Here is an 18,780-nt window from a genome sequence, read left to right as displayed (position 1 = left end):
ATATTAAGAAAATTTAGTACATTATCATAATATTAAGCCGTTACAGCAATATTAATGTATAAGTGAATACGTAAGCCTGTGAAAACATTTTTGGATTAGTTGAAACTGAGCTATTGCTAATAATATGGAGGTACTATAGTTCTAACTATTACCAAAATATGGTAGAGGCTTATGCTCAAGTTTATATAAAATGTAATAGTTTGAATTATTCTCAAAAGATGGCACAGGATTCTCACATCAACCATAAATGCTGCTTCCAGAAGAGCTAATATAGTTTCAACTCTTCCTAAAAGATGACAGGGGCTTGTGCACAGGTTTTATATAAAGTGTAAATAAGAGTTTAAATTATTTTCAAAAGATGGCAGGGGTTAAGTATTTGTATCTACAGTCTACACATCGACTACATATGCTCTTCTATATGAATATAGTATAGAATGCAGTAAAATCATGTCATGTAATTTTCTTTGCCTTTCTGTTTCTTCATTCCAGATCTTCCATAGCACTTTATTTCAGATATCTTTGATTTCTTTAGCTTCTCTTCTCCATATCACTGACCAGTATATACTCAAATTCATGGACTTCATCATTATATCCAGTGTGGCAGTGGTTTGGCCATTCAAAAACAGCTGATCTAAACAAATTTGGTTTCTGTTTCCAACTAGAGCATCCAGGTCACAGTTCTGGGAAAAACATGCTCCAAAACTATGTTCTATTAGGTTATGTGTTTGCATGTGGAATCATGTGCATGCCAGGTTCTTAACATGAATTTTGCATCCAACCAGAACAATGGATTAAGTAAGTATTGTAGGTTTTAATCTTTTGTAGTTTGGAAAGAAGACAAGATTCTGTACCAAGTGTTGTTCATGATGAACTAAATTAATTTTAATTGGAATTTACTAAGTAACTGGCTGGTGAACAGTTTTGTGAGTGCATTGTTTCACCTGGATTTGAGTTATTCCTTGTACACAGTTTTTTTGTGTGTAATATTGGTATAGTGGCATCTCTGGAGTCACAATGATCCACAGCCTTCTGGCAGTATTTATCTCCATCATTATATAGGACTATTGTATAAAAGGTGGTTCAGGGTGGTGGAATCATAGTTCATCAGAAGTGTGGGAACTAGCAACATCAATCCTATGTAAGATTGAATCATGCTACAAGAAGATCACTGGTCTACTTCTAATGCCTTGACATTAAATAAAGTATATTAATAGCATACCATAATCATTCTGAAGGTGAGGAATGGGTTGTACTTTTCCTTACTTTCATTTTTAAAAGAAATGTGTGAAGAAATTCACATTATTTTTATATTATACAGATCTGATACAATTATTTTATCCTACATAGATTTTACAAATAAATTACAGTACTCTGTTTGTGTTTGTTCCTTTGCAGAAATAACACAAAATAAATTAAAAGATAACATACTATGTTGGGCATGATGCACTGTTAATGAATATTGCTACAACACACGTCCTCATAGCATGGATTGAAATGGACATTGTTAATACATTATTTGACTTAGCCATGAATCTAAATACAGGGGAGACTAATAACACTAATTAGTGCCACATATACAATAATTATAAAACACTGATCAGCCTTCAGTTGTATTTCTGCAGTATTAGCATAGTTGGTAAACTCTGAAATTATGACATTATTAGTGACAGTGTATTGTGTTAATTCAATAGAATTGGAAGCTAGAGATGAACCCCATGGCTTATGATGGAAGAAGATATTTATTCACCTGTAATGATCTTGATATAACATTTCAGTTGTATGTGGAATGCACACAGGTATGTATAAACTGGTATACATACAGTTTTATGTTCTTAAAAAGTCTTCCTTATAAGAAGAAGGCATTCTTATGGGTTGTAGCACCATGTAGTGTGGTAGAAGTTTTCCAAATGTTTCAGAGGTCCTTGATGCTTCCATCATCAAGTCAATGAGTAAGTGGGTGTGGAAATGGTTTGAGTTATAGGAGACTGACAGTCAAGGTAGAGTGTTGGCCTGACCAGTGGGGACTGGAATCAGAATCGGATGATGGCCCAGGAACCAATAGGAAGAAGAAGGATGAGCCACTCATCCACTTTCTCAAAGGACATAGGAAGCTTCTGATACCACATTGCCAATCCTGTCTGGGATACTAGGCCACTATAATGTACTTTTCAGGACACTGTCTGGCCCTAACCACTCTCTGTGTTCCTCATAACATTCACCTGCCTACTGTATGTTTGGTGATCCACCTGCTGGGCCTTAATAGGGGCTGCTTTCTTGTGCCTCTCTTACTTGTTGTCTGTCTCATGTTCTGACTTCAGTCCCCACTGGTCATGCCAAAGTTCTCTCTTGACTATCAGTCTCTTATAACTCAAATTGTTTCCATGCATGCAGATTACTCATCACTCTGATGATGGAGGCAGGAAAGACCTCTGAAATGTTAGTCTACCAGACTACACAGCACCATAATCCAGAAGACAACCATCTTCAGACCCACCACCATGAGAAACCTCAAATCTTCCTTGTAAGTTTGAATTTTCCTATTACACTAGATTAGTGTTCCAATATTTTACATAAATTGAAGACAAATAAATTATTGGTTAATTACCATAATTTTATAGTTTCTTCAATAAATTTATGATATGTACTTAAAGAAGAATGACATTGATCTGTTTGAAAGGGAACACCTGGATCTATACATTTAGTATATTACACATACATATGCATCAACTCACAGAAAAGATTAAAAATCTTACATTGACTTTCCTAGTATTATAAATCACATAGTAAGTACATTGAAACATCACATATATTCTCTTGGTTAATGATGAAGGAATTTTAACTTTACTTTAAATATTAAATTAGGGCTGTCAGTCAATATTTTTAACTGATTAACTGCTAATCATTCATCAATTAATTGGTAAATTAATCCTGCAAAATAATTTTGTCACACAAATATGGGAACAATTTATTATTATGCAAAAGACACTGATAAATGAAGTTAGTGACTCATGACAAATTTTCAGGCTAAAATGTTTAAATTCTTTACAGCTGGTAACAAGCAACTTCTCTATAGCATGGAAATGTCAGCAGGTATACAGCATGTAATAATTTTAGATTAATTTTTCTTTTTAAATTGTTTCAATGAATGCGGTAAGTTGTCCATCTTGTTGATTTTGACAAAATAATATACTTGTCAATTAAAAAAATGATTAACCAGACCAATTAATTGATTAATTATAATAGCCCTAATTAAAACCCAAGCTTTCAAGTTTTAAAAGATACCAATAGCTCTATATCTAAAACAGTGACATTACTTAATATTATGGCAACGCAGTAGCAGTTTAGGAACTTGCTTGGAGTTCGGGCGCAGAACTCATTATTCAGACATTTTTTGAAGAGAGAATGTTATGTTAATACTGTATATTATGCTCACACATACATTCTTGCATGCTACAATAGAAAAGCGACATATTCAGTTGTATCTTGGGAATCTTTATGACCTACCTCACCTTTGTACTTTCGAATTTTTGGGTGAGGCTTGAACGGTTTAAATTAGTATTACCACAGTTACAAGTATACAGTCAACTTTGTCCTCAAAATGTAAATTAGTATATGATGGCATGATGAATAAAAAATGAATATAAGAAAAAAGTACATGACAATGTGAAATGTAAAGTTAAAAGAATAATATTTACATAGTAACAGAAAACAGATACTTAGTCCATACTGAGTATTATGGATTGAATGAATGCTTTATTATCTAGGCAGATAATTGAACCCACAATCTCTGCTTAGAATGCAGGTAATTTCTTTCATGACTTGCAAGTTCTTCACTATATGTGCTGTGTACCAAGATCGGGGATTACAATAGTTGTTTATACAAAGTCATTTCCCATGGACAGGTTTAGCAACATGCTGAGTTAATTCTTGAATAATTGGCTGTTTTTTTATAAATGTAGACAGCTTTAGCTTAAAAATTTAGCTTAATTGTACAACAAATTAGTGTTCTCTTTCCAAGAAAATACAGAAGTTTTATGTTTTTATGTATTCCATAAACTCAGTTTGTAACAACAGTGCCCATGTAATTTCATCTGCCTATTACTTGCAGAGGTTATGTAGTGTCAAAATGTAAGGGTGATATGAATGTCTAGACAGAGTAGATATCCACAATAGCCAGTCCTCTGTCTGAGATTTAAAAAAAAAATTGTTTTATAATATGAAGCAGTTGAGAACAATGTCTCTCAAAGTTTCACACAATATGTGAATATCTGGTGATATAGTAAAATGAATATCCAGATCACAGAAGCAGCATGGTGTGAGACATACATGATATCTAACTGCTTGAACATTGAGACCACAAGTTCAAATCCCATTTGATTCATGTATCTGTATGTTTCTCTGTGTTATATTGTCATGTGTACATAGAAGCCTCACAGTAGGTTGATACCCCATACAAGAGACATTATCAAATGTCTAAAGAATTCTTGGTTTTAGAATAGGCCTGATGACCCAATCCATGGCAGCTATAGAAGACTATGGATGCAGTTTTAATATTTTTTGAGATAGAACATGCCTTTGTGTTACTTTCTTCTATGGAACATTGCACAAATGTTTTTACAACCTGTAGATCTTATTCCATAGCAAGATATTAGTATTTGCTTTCTTAGGCTCTTATTTTGGAAAGAGAACAAGTAAAGGAGACAAGAGCATCCCTTACATTCCATTTGGAGCAACATGAACATTCAGCTTTTTTTATGTTGTCTTAATTCTTAAGCTATATAATACTTCATCACAACCATTACACAGTTAACTTCTATATTTCAAATTGGATTGCATTAAATATACAGGTCTGCTCTTTGCACATGAAAAGTTCAGACAGATGATACAGGCTACTACACTCATTCAATCTCATTCACATTACAAAACCATCCACACATTCATACAGTTTGTTAGAAATTAAATTCACGGAACTTTCAATTACCAAGAAATGTCTGATACTGTGTTCAATTTAGAAACATAGGTTCAATGCAGGATGTAAAATTAATAATTCTTCATTCAATTCATTACATACTTTTCCTAAGCACATTTTTATTTTCTGATCATTCACCCAATACAATGTCACACAGTTCATTAAGGTAGTGGGATCTAATGCAATTTAAAGGGAGGTATTAATAGTTGAACTTAACTTTTGAGTTATGTGACTTATAATTTTGGGGTTAATTAGTTTACTTTGGTTGAGTAAAGTTGACTGAATAGGCCCTTATTACATTATCATGGGCATTAAATTTAGTATAACCTTTTTCTTGCAAAGACCAATTAAAGGTTGATAAATAAATATGCCACACTCTGCAGACTACAACAAGCTGCCTTATACTGGTACTTGACAACACATACATGTAATTGTATGAAGCCACTTTTTTATGGAGTAACAGTTTACTTTAGTTTAGATTGGGATTTGCATCCACAAACTGAAGAAATGTAGCATAACTAATTTAGGCAAAATGTGATGGGCTCATAACCTCCAGTTCCCTAAATGTCAGGAATGTTCAGAAAATACTGTCAATTTTTTATGTGGCAAATTGTAAAACTTTATTTTACATGGCAGTGGAAGGATAAAACTGATATTTTATTTTGGTTCATAGTCTTTAGATCCCATGTGTGTACATGCATACACATTCTGCATCTGAAACACCAGCTGTTCATGTTTGTCTGTTTTCCTGCCAGTCTTTCAGTTTTCAAGTCCTTAAACTCTTTGTGAAGTTTTGTATTGAAGCCCATTACCAAAGCATAGTTTATTACTTTGGACTAACAGTATACTTGATCTGAAACCAAAATGATGAAGGGAATATTTGAAGAAAAGAAATTAAATAAAATTTCCATTGTTTCTGATATTGTATGACTCTGTATGTTTGTGTCTTTTTAAAGTTTTTCAATGATGCTATATAAACTGCAAATCATTAAATGAAGGATGGTGAGATGACTATGATTTGTGAGTCAGGAAAAATTGGGAGTGGGATTACTACAAGAAAGTTGACATAACCTATCACTTGTTGGGATCCAGATTACATCATCCCATTAAGTATTTTAGTAATTGTACTGCTTATTAAAATGGGTACTGAAATCAAGTAAAATTATTTAAACATTGGTGGTACATTGTCAGTGTTCCTCCAGTATTTGAGTTTTAATGAAGGAGAATTAAATTCCACTTGCTAAAGAAGTGATCGTAATTACTTTATAGGCAGTTCATTATACGGAAATTTATTTTTTGTTACTGTTCCCAGTTTTGGTGTGGAAAAGATAATGCTGTTATAAATGTTTTAAAATAAATGTAAATAAATATTTATTTCCTTTACACCTACAAATGTTAAATTTGTTCATGAGAGAGACAGAGAAATTTATCCATTCTACAGCTTAGTTACAAGTTATGTGTCACCCTGATATTCATCATTCAACACTTCAAACCATAGTAATTGACAGATCTTTATTACTTAATTTTAAATGAATAAATTATCTAGTATTGAGGTAGATGGAATTTGCTTACATGCACATAAGTGCATGCGCACACATACACACTTTAGTTGAAATCAAAATCTGTTTTTGTCTGCCTCCCACATTTAATAGCATGTGACTTTAGCCTTGAACCAACTAACAATGGATTTTACATTTTGAAAATTTCTAATTTTCAACAATAAATAATTACTACTGCTTTATAATGTAACCTTACTGGTGGTTTTTATTACATGCTGAATTGTTATTAGCTCAGAAATGTGATTTTGTGCTATAATTGCATAATGCCCATACATTATTCTAAAAAGCAAAATCTGCAACACAAAGATAATTATGTTTTTTCTAGAAGTTTCATTACTGCACTGTTTTATTTAGATTTAAATATTGTAGTTTAAGTTTAAAAAGTTTACATTTTTATTAGCAGGAAGACTGGAAGTACCCTATACTAGAGGGTGAGGAAGAAACACTAGTTTGCAACATGTGTATGTATTTTATTATTTCTTAATTTATTAACTCCATTTGAAAAGGTTTAAAAGCACTGAGAAATGCAGCTTGATTCTGATTTGTGAAAAGGGAGGATTTGGGTGGAAACAGGTATGGCATATTTCCTTGACATTTTTCTGAAGGACCACAGGAAAACATCAAACACTTTAGTTATAACATATGGTCTCTCAATTAAGATTTAGGCCTTTCAGAATCTGAAGCAGTGGTAGTAGCACTGCACCACAATTTTGGGTCATTATATGTAAATGGTCAAAATATTTGAAGATGTAGCTCTTTGCTACTTTGTATGTCTTTGTTGAAATGAATGACCTATAAATTATATTTCAGTGATGACACTAATCAGAAACAAAAGCATGGAATTGAATTTGCAAGAGCAGAAGTCAACTTATCTTGTGTTAACCCTTATTATATTTGTGATCTTTTTAAGGTTGAAGTTGATTCAGAGTGGGTGAGAAAAGTCAGATTAGTAGTGTATTTGTTTCATGGTTGGATCAATTTTTAAAATCTTAAAACTCTCAAGAATATTACTGGGACATGTCAAAAAATATTGTGCCAAGTTCCAGACTGTGGCCTATGTCATCTGTTTAACGCAACCTTCACTGCCAAAACCAAAGAAACTATACCAACATCCTGGAAACCAGATTTTGAAAAATAAATTACTAATAAAACTATTTTAAGAAAAAATATACTGACTTTGTATAATATAGTTAGAGTACCCAAATAAATAATCCCACTTATTTCTAATGCTTGACATGGAATCAACTGACTCAGGCTTTATTAACCAGTATTATAAGCTTCTACCGAATACAATCTCGCATCAACTGTGGCTGTTCTATGCATTGTTCTTCTCCTGTTTGAAACGTGTCCTGGTAACTTTCATCCACCACAATCACCAATACTCATATCTTCTTATTTAGCCTCTTGAGAAAGGTATACAACACTCATAACTTTATTATGTTTCAAAAAGTATTTTCATTTCATTCTCATCTACCAACAACAATCTCTTCCACCACACAGTTTAAGAAACTCCAGAATCTCGAAAATGACAGTGATGTCAACGTAAACATAAGTCTATAAAAACTGTGTTATTTTCATGATCCTTGCATAGACTCTGATAGCCGATAATTTTACAAAGGTTTCATGCTACTTATTTGCGGCATTTCAGCCTTTTACGCGATAATCCTCTTCAAGTCCTCCTCACATGTTCTCTGAGAGTGCAACAATTTATTTGCACTTGCGTGACCGATGTTGGAAGCGACGCATCCGCCTGTGCCATTCATCTTTCCATTCAATGACAATTGAACGCCGACTAGCTGTCAGTCCTGGGTGATTCCCTTCCTTTTCTTTACCTAAGATCAAATATAACCTACAAAAAAAATGATAATATAAGTGATGTTTTCATATAATATATAATTTGGCACTTTAAATAACACAATGGAGCACAGGCCTTGGTGAAACAAGACATTACTTAAATGAACAAGAAATTCCTTGCTCTTACATGGAACATACAGATTAATTACCATTATCACAAGAGCCTGCTACTGGATTATAACATAACCTCAACTAGACAAATCCTGTTTTCATCCTCAGAGCCTATTTTTGAATGCCAGCTTCTTTATTATCCTCACATCTAAGACTTTTAGAATGAATGAATTTTAGAGTAAATGAACAGATGAGATGTAAAATACTTTATTTTTGTACTGGTATGTTTCTTCGATATAGACAGAAATAAGTATAAGCTTCAGATTTATGGGGTTATAACTTCAACTGAACTTGAAATTAGAAGATGTTCTGTGTATTTAGTGTTTGCTATTTCAAAATAAAAAATGTATTTAGGAACATATAAATTTTATACCCATAGAAGGATTTTTGTGGTCTCAAATTGATGTGGTAATAACATATAAAGTAGTTTGATATATATTTATTTATTTAATCAGCAGAAACTTACTTGTTAGTCTTTACTTTGGGGCATTTGCAAGCTAAGTCATTCATGTGCACCCACAAGTACGTGTTTCCTCGTCGCAGCCTTGAGTCCCGTGCTCGTTTGTATACTGACTGGATGCTCATTGAGAACTTTACCCAATCTTCTACTGTCTCGCGCTCCAAGACCTTGCCTAGAATAGCTGCAAACATGAAATATTATGTATCAGGCATCGATAACATACAACATGTACTGAAATGAAGGAAGTTACTGCATAATGAGCATTATTATATATATTTGCCTAATACTGTTAACTAACTAGATGGCCTATGGAACCTGAAGGTTCATCACCGAATTAACCAAAGCCCTCCACCGGAACCTGTCCTGGGCCAACAAAATCCATTCTCCTTCAACTCCTATCTCCCACAGATCCTGCCTGAGATTATACTTCCATCTATGTCTAGGTCAATGTATTGAATCTTCATACCCGTTTATTAACATTTCTACTAATTACAAACAGGTTTACATTACTAAATATTTTTTTAATAAAATCACGTATTACTAAGATATTTAACATTCAGTATTACGTTTAATGTCTGGTACTGTGATTTGCATGCATCGCAGTAACAAGGCATTGGTAACCCCTGCATTGGATGTTTACTGTAAGGACAGTAATGTCAATTATGAAACGCGCTAAAAGGAAATTGGGCCTGATAGTTGCATGCTGTAGACAAGGAAAATGGAAACTATGAAACCCGCTAGAAACATACATGTTTATTGTAATAGGAGTATGAAATGGTCGTTTAGAGGTGGATATGACAGTGCATAGCATCATGAAGGGTGTAAAAGCTTAAAATGATTTCAGAAGTTATATTTATTGATTTTCTCTGCCAGCAATTTATGATGAATCCGGTTTCGATATGACTGACGTGTTGTTAACTGACTCAAGTTATTTCGAGTTCGATTGTAGTACCTTGTATCGTCAGCAGAGCGAATAACCTATAGTCGATTGACTAAAGTTATTTCGAGTTCGATTGTAACATGTGTAGTATAACCTGAGGTGGAGAGTAATTCTTTTCTGGCGTCTTGCACCTGCCTCCGTTTGATTTCAGTGTCTATCCCGAGCCACTATTGTAAGTTGCATTTTCTGTTTATTGTAAATACTTTTTCGATAATTTATTATAATTAAATGTACTAGACACCTGACACGCATGATACATAACATATTTCGAAGATACATAGAACGTAATTATTCATTGGTTAACCTATGTACCGTGCATTTGGAGGACTATTTTATTTAGCCTTCACGAAAATTATTTGGGCATTTTGCATATTTTTGATTATGATTACAGTCTTCATCATGTCGACTTGTTATAGTAACATATCGTATAGTTTCTAAATTAATCGTCAACATAACTGTTATAGGTTTATTCAGTGTAGGCATCAATCTGTGTTCAGAGATGTTGCTTGCACTGCTGACCTCTATGACAGAATATGCTAACTAAAACCTGCATAAAACGTCAAGCGCAACCCCCCCATCCCCCAAGAAAGAATCTAACCTTAACTCCTATCATTGCTTTGCTTTGATCATCGTAAACGCTCTCTCAAATAAAATGTCTCCCTGAAAAATGTGCCTGATTTTGTAGCAGTCACGGTTAGGATTCAATGAAAGCTGTTTATCTGGTTTCAATAGCCGACATAATGACAAGAAAATCCAGTCTCCTTCAACTCCTATCTCCCATAGATCCCGCCTGATATTATCCTCCCATCTACGTCTAGGTCTCCCCAGCGATCTCTTCCCCTCAGGCTTCCCAACCAATACCCGGTGCACACCTCTTGTCCCATCCATGCGCGCTACATGCCCCGCCCATCTCATTCTTCTTGAAAGTCAAAGTTAACCGGTCTTCCTTAAATGTTGAGCGTTTGATATACTTTTTATTTATGTACTCGTATATGCTCTTGATTAATAATACGCAGATGAAGTGCCAAAACTTACTTAATGACTCCTACCGTATAAATACGATACTGAAAAACACGAAACAGTCAAACGGGCGGTACATTTGTAAACAATCTTAAAAGACTTGCTACTACGATCAGTAATGGGTCGTACTGTTTATTTTGTGACGATGTTTCTGTGGAATGAAAGCGTTCATTCAAAAGAAAACGGGGTGGTTTGGGCTTAGAGGCACAGTTCGACGGGGACATTTACTCTATGTCCAATATCAAAAGTTTAGAGTGTAACAAAGTGGACAGCGGAAGGCAGTCGGGTGCTGGACGTCCGGATTGAAGGTCACGACAGAATATTCGCGGATTATTCTTTCCCCACGTACTTTTAAACGCCCAGTGCTTTGTGACGACGTAATTTATTTATTGACGTAAATAAACTAAAGTGTGGAAGTGTAAGTGAACCGAACTACAGTGGGCATCTGAAGTGTTCTGAAAAAGTGAGTATAATACAACTGAATAATACTATTAGAAGATGTTTGTGTGGGAGTAATTAGTAAAATATGTTTACATAAAATCATTCTAAAGAGAAGCAACATTTTCGATGTAATTATTGATGGAATGTTCCACTGTATGGAAGAATATTTTCGTGTTTGATCTTACGCACAGAAGTCTTGTCTTGGGACACTGGAATCTCAAGTAGCAGTCAAGTATTTGTTAATAGATTTCTGTCAGTCTCGGAGGTTTTATCACTGCCATATACAAACCAAAATCAAAGAGTTTTTACTCGAAGTGATCTGAAGAAATAAATGTATGCAACAGGCGATAAGGAAATATTAGCGTCGATACTTGGAATATTTTATAGAGACATTCCCATAATGGAAATACGGAAATGCTTATAACGAAAGGAAACATAATTTGCAGGCGGGCGGTTAAAGTAACGGAGACATCAAACCAGGATTAGCTAGAGTAACAGAGTGGAAGGACAATGGGTGATGCACAAGAATGAATGAAACGACTGAGTGTCGTCAGACGTCCAAGATAAGAGCCTTTGCCGAAGTGTAAGGCAGCTCCCGGCTCAAATAAGACTTGGTATTGGTTTATTTTTTGAGGTGGGAATTTGAAACGCCTAGTTCTCTGTTGAACGTAAGGTAAACTGTAGAGAGTAGATGAAGATGGTAGTATGAGAACAAAATGCCATCCTCTTGTATTACTTTTTATTTTATTTTCGTGATACTTATCTTCGTAATTATTCTTAAAGTTTTCATTCTCTTGAGTAAAATAATTGGTATGAGCTTCTCCTTAGTGTTGTAATTTTTACGCGTTTGTGAATGTTTTTCTGAGAGTGAGTATGAGAAATAGGATGTTAAAATATTTGAACATACGCGAAATTAAATGTTTCATCAGCCCCTGATCAATTAGTATTTTATAAAGAGTGAATAGACGAAATCGGGATGGCTATAGTAAATACGATAGGTTAATAAAATTAAATATTTTGATTGTAAAATCTCCAAAAATCGATTGCTCCGAAGACCTTGTCGTGGGTGGATAAATAGTAACAACGACTGTACGCCTAAGTGAACAAACAGACCACACTCAACATGCAGGCAGTGACCAGAATAGACGCATTTTACGAGGCTTTGAGTTTCGTAAGTGTAGCTTATCGACAGGGTGTTCGCAGATATTATTAGCTATGCTCACAAATCTACCATGATGCTGACATTTTGGCTTTTTCATAGTAAAATAACTTTATGCTTATAGAATTCTTATTGAAATGTATCTCGAAGTTACTGGACCAAGGTCATGCAAAGGCGGTTTAAGGAACGGGGTCCACAGCAGGACTCGACTCATGTTGCATGGAGTTGGATGTTTTTGCTGTCGATGTTGTATGGAAGTTCCCAGGTTTGCAGTCTCAAAACAATGTTCGTTACGTTTGGCATCTGCAAAGCACAGATAATGTTCGACAGGGTACAGAAATTGGCTTTCCTATTCGCCACGAGCGAGACAATACAGACAGACGACGATCGTAAAATAACTTATGGACGAGAGGATTTTTTTTAAGTCGTTAATAACGTGTTCGGAGCCCTGGTTTTGAACTCTGAGTTCCAAAAGTTTTGTCACTGTACGTAAAGAACATGAAATAGTGGTCGAAAGGTGAACTTCAGCGAAATTTACAGATCGATTCCTGGTTTTTTAACGACGCTGTTCTAATTGCAGATCTTGTATGAGGGTGACGTGAACAGATGACAAAGAATATTGGGTAGGTAAACATTTTTAAGACGGCTGTAGTCAGGCAGAGGTCACAAACCCAGTAGTCTGTAGAGACAGGAAATCTACGATAGCCCATAATTCGGCGGAAATTTATGCCTGGTATCTGCGGAATACATCTCTTAGAGCGTTACTGTAACACAAATATGCTCGGTAAAATTACAAGGTAATGTGACAGTCTACTGGAAAAGTCACGAATGAGCCTTCGTGGCTTCCATTACTTCTGAATTTCGCATTCTGATCCAAAAGTGTTACGCCCTATACTAGAAAGGAAGGATTGAATTCATAACTTCCGGTCCAGAACTCAGCTCTACACACCAGAAAGCCTGCCCATGAGCCAAAAGTATTCAAACAACACGTATCGTTCTTGCACAGACACTCAGCATGTGAATGACCGTGGAAGAAAATTGAATGAATGCGGAAAAGAAGAGGACACATCCACAAAACCGAAAATGAGGAAGAAAAACGATGTTGAGGGGATATGGAAATTGGTATGAACTGTCTGATGCAAGGGGATAACCCTGCGGGAATACTTGGGGACAAAGGACGTGAGAAAAGACATAGGAAACACAGAGATTCTGGAACAAACAAATGAAATTGCTACTGGGGGGCACTAAACAACGATGTGAGTGGTTCGTGGTTGTTGCGAGGCGAGAGAAACGGCAACCGCCATCCAACGTCTCGTGGGGGGGGGGGGGGGAGGGAGCCTTGCCTCTTCGCCGAATTCACTCATCGACTTGACAAGGGGTTAATTTATATCGGCATAACAACATTCTCTGGCTGCCACGACAAATTGCTAGCTTCGTCTACTGCGAGATATTCAGCTCCTCGTCTCAGTGCTAGAGAAGCAAGGTGAAATGGAAACGCTCCTAACGATCAGAATGCTCAAGTTACTTTATTCGTCCCTCAGAAGCTATTTTCTGGCAATTTTTTTATACTGGTGCAAAGAGGGCAGGTGTTTCTGTAGATCATCTTTAAAACAACTGGATTTCAATTGAACTTATTACTACAAGAACATTTTGAATTATTTAAAAACGCGAAGAAGAAGAAGAAGTTTCCAAATAAAAGTTTAGAAGAGACATAAATATGCGCCTGTGAACACGACAACAGGTGGAGGTGGCTGTCTTCTGAGATATTGCACCGTGTGTTCTGGTAGACGGTGACCGGCGTCTATGAGTAGCTTAATTCCTCCAGTATCAAGGTTATCTTGATGATGGGGACAATCATTTATTCTGGTGACTTTGTATTGTTAAGATAGTGAAATTAAAGAGGTTTTCATGGGCCGAATATGTAGCTCTGCCGAGGGAAACAAAAGATACGTACAGGTTTTCATATGGAAACAACACTTTGATGACCGAATAATAAATGGGATGATAATATTAAGGTGACTCCTAGGGCGATACTTGTGAAGAGATGGATAAAACTGCCGTAGGTTTGTGTCCAGCTGTGGACTACGATGTTCTTTGTCGGTCTGTATTAGGGGATTATAGAACATGCACACCAGCAGGGAACGAATATCCCGATTAGTGTAAGCTGCCTGTCGTTATATTCGACACCGAGACAAATGCTAGAGCCACGTGATTTGCATATTCAACCACTTTGGATATTAATTGTAGGCCTATATGCCACTTTTATATTTTTTGACATCTTTGCTATCTTACTGTAACAAATTTCAAAACTACAGAAATGTCTTTAATTCCAAATTAAGGCTAACTCGACCACTTGTTAGTGTCTTCTCTATACTCTTGTCTGTCGATTAGACATTGTCGTGGCTAATATGTTTGACTGGATTTATTCTTTCTTATTTAAATGGGTGTGGTTACTGTAAACTAGATTGATGCTCAACTAGACAGCTAGTACATTTCATTAATTGGTCACTAGAGGATGCAGTTGCTAGTTAATTAAACATTACTATTGTGAAGGGACCCATGAGATGATTTATTTGGTTACTAGTTTAAACTGTCTGTAAATTAGTGGAGATTGTACTGGGGAACGGAATACAATGAAGCGAATCAACAGGTAAGGGAAGGTGTGTTTTTGTAACTACCGTTGTTAGGGTAGGAACACAAACATCACTATTTTTTCTGTATGTGGGAGAACTTTCATGTAAGTGTCTACTCAAGAACCACAATATGAGAACGAAGTAGACTTAAAGCTCATGTGTGTGTCACAGGAACTCGACTCTCTCCGGTGAGCCGAATTTCTTTTGGGATGGTGTTGGTCTGAAGCCAACTCCTAAGACAGAAAACACATTCAGGATGGGCCGCGTTATCTTACGTTCTGGCGCTAGTCTGGCTTTACTTTTAACCTGTTTTCCGCGCAACAGTGCGGTGATTTTCTTGCGGGTATAAGTGAATTACAGACACCTTGCCATCAATGTTAAATGAGCAAAATAATATTGATTAGTTGTTGAATAATGATCTTTGGAGTTGTCTCAGGATCGTGGCCGGTGGCTGTCGGTGTTGGACCTGAGGGTTCTGCTACCAGGGAGTTAGTTAGTTCATCAGTTCGTTGTATAACTGAATAAAATGAACGGAAGTTTGGTGTTAGGTGTGTGCACTGAACTGCTAAATATGCCAAAAATATGTACGCCAACATCAAATAGGCTTACACAAACATCTCTTTAAGATACACAGCTTTTTACATCATAGGAACGGTTGTAGGATACAGCAGCCGAAAGGTAAATACAATAATATATTTATTTTGTACAGTCTATACACAAACTTTGACGTTTATTGGTGTTGTAAAAATTATATAATATTAAAACATTTTGTTGTATAAAATATTATATTAGATTCTCTTCACCAGCCGTCAGACGTACGTTACTCTACACAACACCTCTTGATGAATATAACGTCTGACTACAATAAGCAACTTACCATGAAAATTGATAGCTACAAACAGAACTACGGATCATTATAATATATTGCATTAAATATCTAATAGTTTTTTAAAATATTTTAAATTGATAAAAAACCTGAAGACGACGGTATTATCCGTCGAAACATGTCGTTTTAATAAAAAGCGCTAGAAAATATAATGTAAAATCGTATTTACGATTAAGAGCGCTAATATAATATTTTATACAACAAAATGTTTTAATATTATATAATTTTTACAACACCAATAAACTTCAAAGTTTGTGTATAGACTGTACAAAATAAATATATTTAATCAAACACAAACATGACGCATATAAGATACAAATACAATAATGTTTGAAGTTAAGGTGTTCAGCGTGTTTCAGAGGTATGACACGTTGTATGCAAGCGTAATTAAACAGATCAACTGGGATGTAAGCTGTTACGAAGGTCAGACAAGTCTTTGTCTATCCGTAAATATTTTTGTACAGACCGAGTTGCGAAGCTCAGACTTTTCTCACATTACCGGAATACATACCGTAGTCTCTTCTGCAGTATTTGTTGAGATTTAATCGTCTTGTCCCAGCTCTGCATTTTCCACACTGATCCCGATCTGAAACGAAAACAGAAAGAATAGAAAATAGACAGGAGATGATAATTTCAGAGGCACTGTAAAAAAAAAAGAAAAAAAGACGGGGATAGGAAACAAGACAAATCACATAACCCATTTTACGACTCGGTGCCTGATTCGTATAGAAAGATTGCACCTCCGTTCTCAATACGAAGTGTAATCCTACATGTCATCATCCATGACTCTGTTACCGCAAGACTGGCATATCAAACGCTTGTTTTGTATCTTGGAGTGATGGTGTAGCCAGGTTACCGCGTGTTTATGGATGCAAATAAAGTTGTGTTCATTTCATCTTAATTAATTTTTCTTTTCAGTATAAACTTGTCTGGTCTTTATTGGACAAACGCTTGAATTCGAAAACAGACGAGATTGGTTGTAGTCGCATCCGCTGGTGTTCGAACAGGTGCCTTCGAATTGTGGGAAGAATCAGTTTCATTGTGCAGGGCCCTAAACCACAACATGGCGCCACATAAATATTATGATTTATTAGTGGGGCAGCTAGACATTTGTAAAGTCACAGTATTTTATTTTGTGACTACGCGTCGTTAAATTCAATTTGAAACGTCTGCAACTTTTGTTCATCCGTTACTATTTTTTTTTTTTGTGGTGAGAGGAGGTCTTACGTAATGATCTCACAGCAGAAGGAAAATTGAAAACAATACAATAACGAAACAGATCTCCTGTTAATTTTTGAAACCAAAAGTACGTCCACCGTTCTTAAACTGTCGAAATTTTTGCTTTCCTCTTCTAGACTTGAAAAACAGGGACTAGAGCTGAAAAGTAAAGATTATTTCTTTATTTTTCGTAAGTACCTCACAGTTTTACTGTTCGGTTTAAGGACGCAATAGTTAGGATGACGATGTAAATTGAACACTTATTTTATGAACACCCTTTTGCTATTTTGCATGTATAATTGATTTTCATGTCAATTTATTTTAGATACTCATCCATGACAAGTAACACATATATGCCACAGATCATGTATAATTTCATTTCGTTAAATGAACATTAATACATAACCGTTTCAGATCGCAATACGCTCTGTATTTTATATTACGTGACGATTTGTTCGTGGGAAATGAACTTTATGTAAAGTAACCTTTCTACAAGGCACATAGGGACTTAATTAAAATATCCCGACAAATTTCGTTATGGACATTTCGACAAAAATTTAATAGAAATTCGTCGAGTATTTTCGGAGTTTAATAACACGGAAAATATAAAAAATATATTACATTTTTTAGACATGAGTGTAATTTTCTATCAAATTAAAACCACGCTGTTGTACTTACTGTTTTAAACTCGAAACATCTATAAAGAAATGGCTCTTAATATAAATTTTAAAAATATACTTATGTATCTTATTAATTTATTTGAAATGCTTCAATTTGATAGTCTGCTCAATAAACGTGATAGTTGTATTTAGTTTTCAGATTCCGTAGCGGGGAATTAAACATTTTATAACAAAGTTTTAGTAATGCAGCCTACTCAAAATTGACTTAAAATCCAACAGTATTTTAGGGATTAAAATGTCCAACAGATAGAAAAATGGGCAGACATTTGTCGAACTGGCGGATATTGTGCATACGAAAGGAGTTTCCATCTTAATTTGAATAACGGTGAATATTCTATTACATTATATGGCTTAGTATAAACTTGTGACAGAAGCCACTCTTGCTGTGCGCAGTTCCACATATTGTGCCAGTGCAGTCTGTAGTTATGTACTGTTCGTTCCAGTCCCTAGTGCGAAATAAAAATCGCGCTGGTTTGATTCCATTTAAAATTTGCGGTGTATTTCATGGGTCAAAGGAGTAAGGAAGCGACGTGAAAGATTTTATGATCTCTAACGTCGCAGAGCAACTTCCTGCGACGAAACAGGAAAACGAAATGTTGACTGCACTCTGTGACAAACGACTGCACCTCACAATGATGTTGTAGTGAGTGTTTCATTATTCTAGGAAAATACGCAGGAAGACATTTTTAAATCATCTTGTAACTGATGTTTTAAACTTCTACAGCGAATAATTGCACTAAACGTCACTCAAGCGATCATTAGCGACGATGATCGGATCGTTGATTTTGAACATAGTTTTAACGTGGCCGATTGCCCGAGAGAATGTAATGCTTCACATAAAGACAATATT

The 18,780-nt window shown here is 35.4% G+C and overlaps 2 protein-coding genes and 1 long non-coding RNA gene across 8 annotated transcripts in view; 2 read left to right on the top strand and 1 right to left on the bottom strand.

Moving 5' to 3' along the window:
- Positions 1-63: 63 nt before the first annotated feature.
- Positions 64-3,218, top strand: LOC147873051 (uncharacterized). The gene is made up of 2 exons (XR_015536465.1): positions 64-795; positions 1,692-3,218. It is a non-coding gene; the product is annotated as an uncharacterized LOC147873051 (long non-coding RNA).
- Positions 1,294-18,780, bottom strand: part of LOC110828296 (netrin-3) — a 171,018-nt gene continuing 153,531 nt past the window's right edge. For 2 of the 4 annotated variants that reach the window (XM_022060882.2, XM_022060881.2), the window contains 3 exons: positions 16,544-16,618; positions 8,960-9,134; positions 1,294-8,377 (listed from right to left, as the gene is read on the bottom strand). In XM_022060882.2, coding sequence (XP_021916574.1) covers positions 8,236-8,377; positions 8,960-9,134; positions 16,544-16,618 — 392 coding nt within the window. In that variant the 3' untranslated portion in view covers positions 1,294-8,235. The remainder of the gene's footprint in view (positions 8,378-8,959; positions 9,135-16,543; positions 16,619-18,780) is intronic. The other 2 variants (XM_022060883.2, XM_022060885.2) reach the window with 1 other exon arrangement.
- The window catches only part of LOC110828294 (uncharacterized), a 183,024-nt gene continuing 175,080 nt past the window's right edge, over positions 10,837-18,780 (top strand). For 2 of the 3 annotated variants that reach the window (XM_022060877.2, XM_022060874.2), the window contains exon 1: positions 10,837-11,376. The gene's annotated coding sequence lies outside the window, so the exon portion shown is untranslated. The remainder of the gene's footprint in view (positions 11,377-18,780) is intronic. The other variant, XM_022060878.2, reaches the window with a different exon arrangement.

Source organism: Zootermopsis nevadensis, unplaced genomic scaffold, assembly GCF_977971745.1.
Source record: "Zootermopsis nevadensis isolate Lab colony 2312 unplaced genomic scaffold, Znev_1.0 Znev_ptg000022l, whole genome shotgun sequence".
In the NCBI taxonomy this organism is placed as follows: Eukaryota; Metazoa; Arthropoda; class Insecta; order Blattodea; family Termopsidae; genus Zootermopsis; species Zootermopsis nevadensis.
Note: the sequence above shows the minus strand (reverse complement) of the source record. Positions and strands in the feature narration are given on the sequence as shown.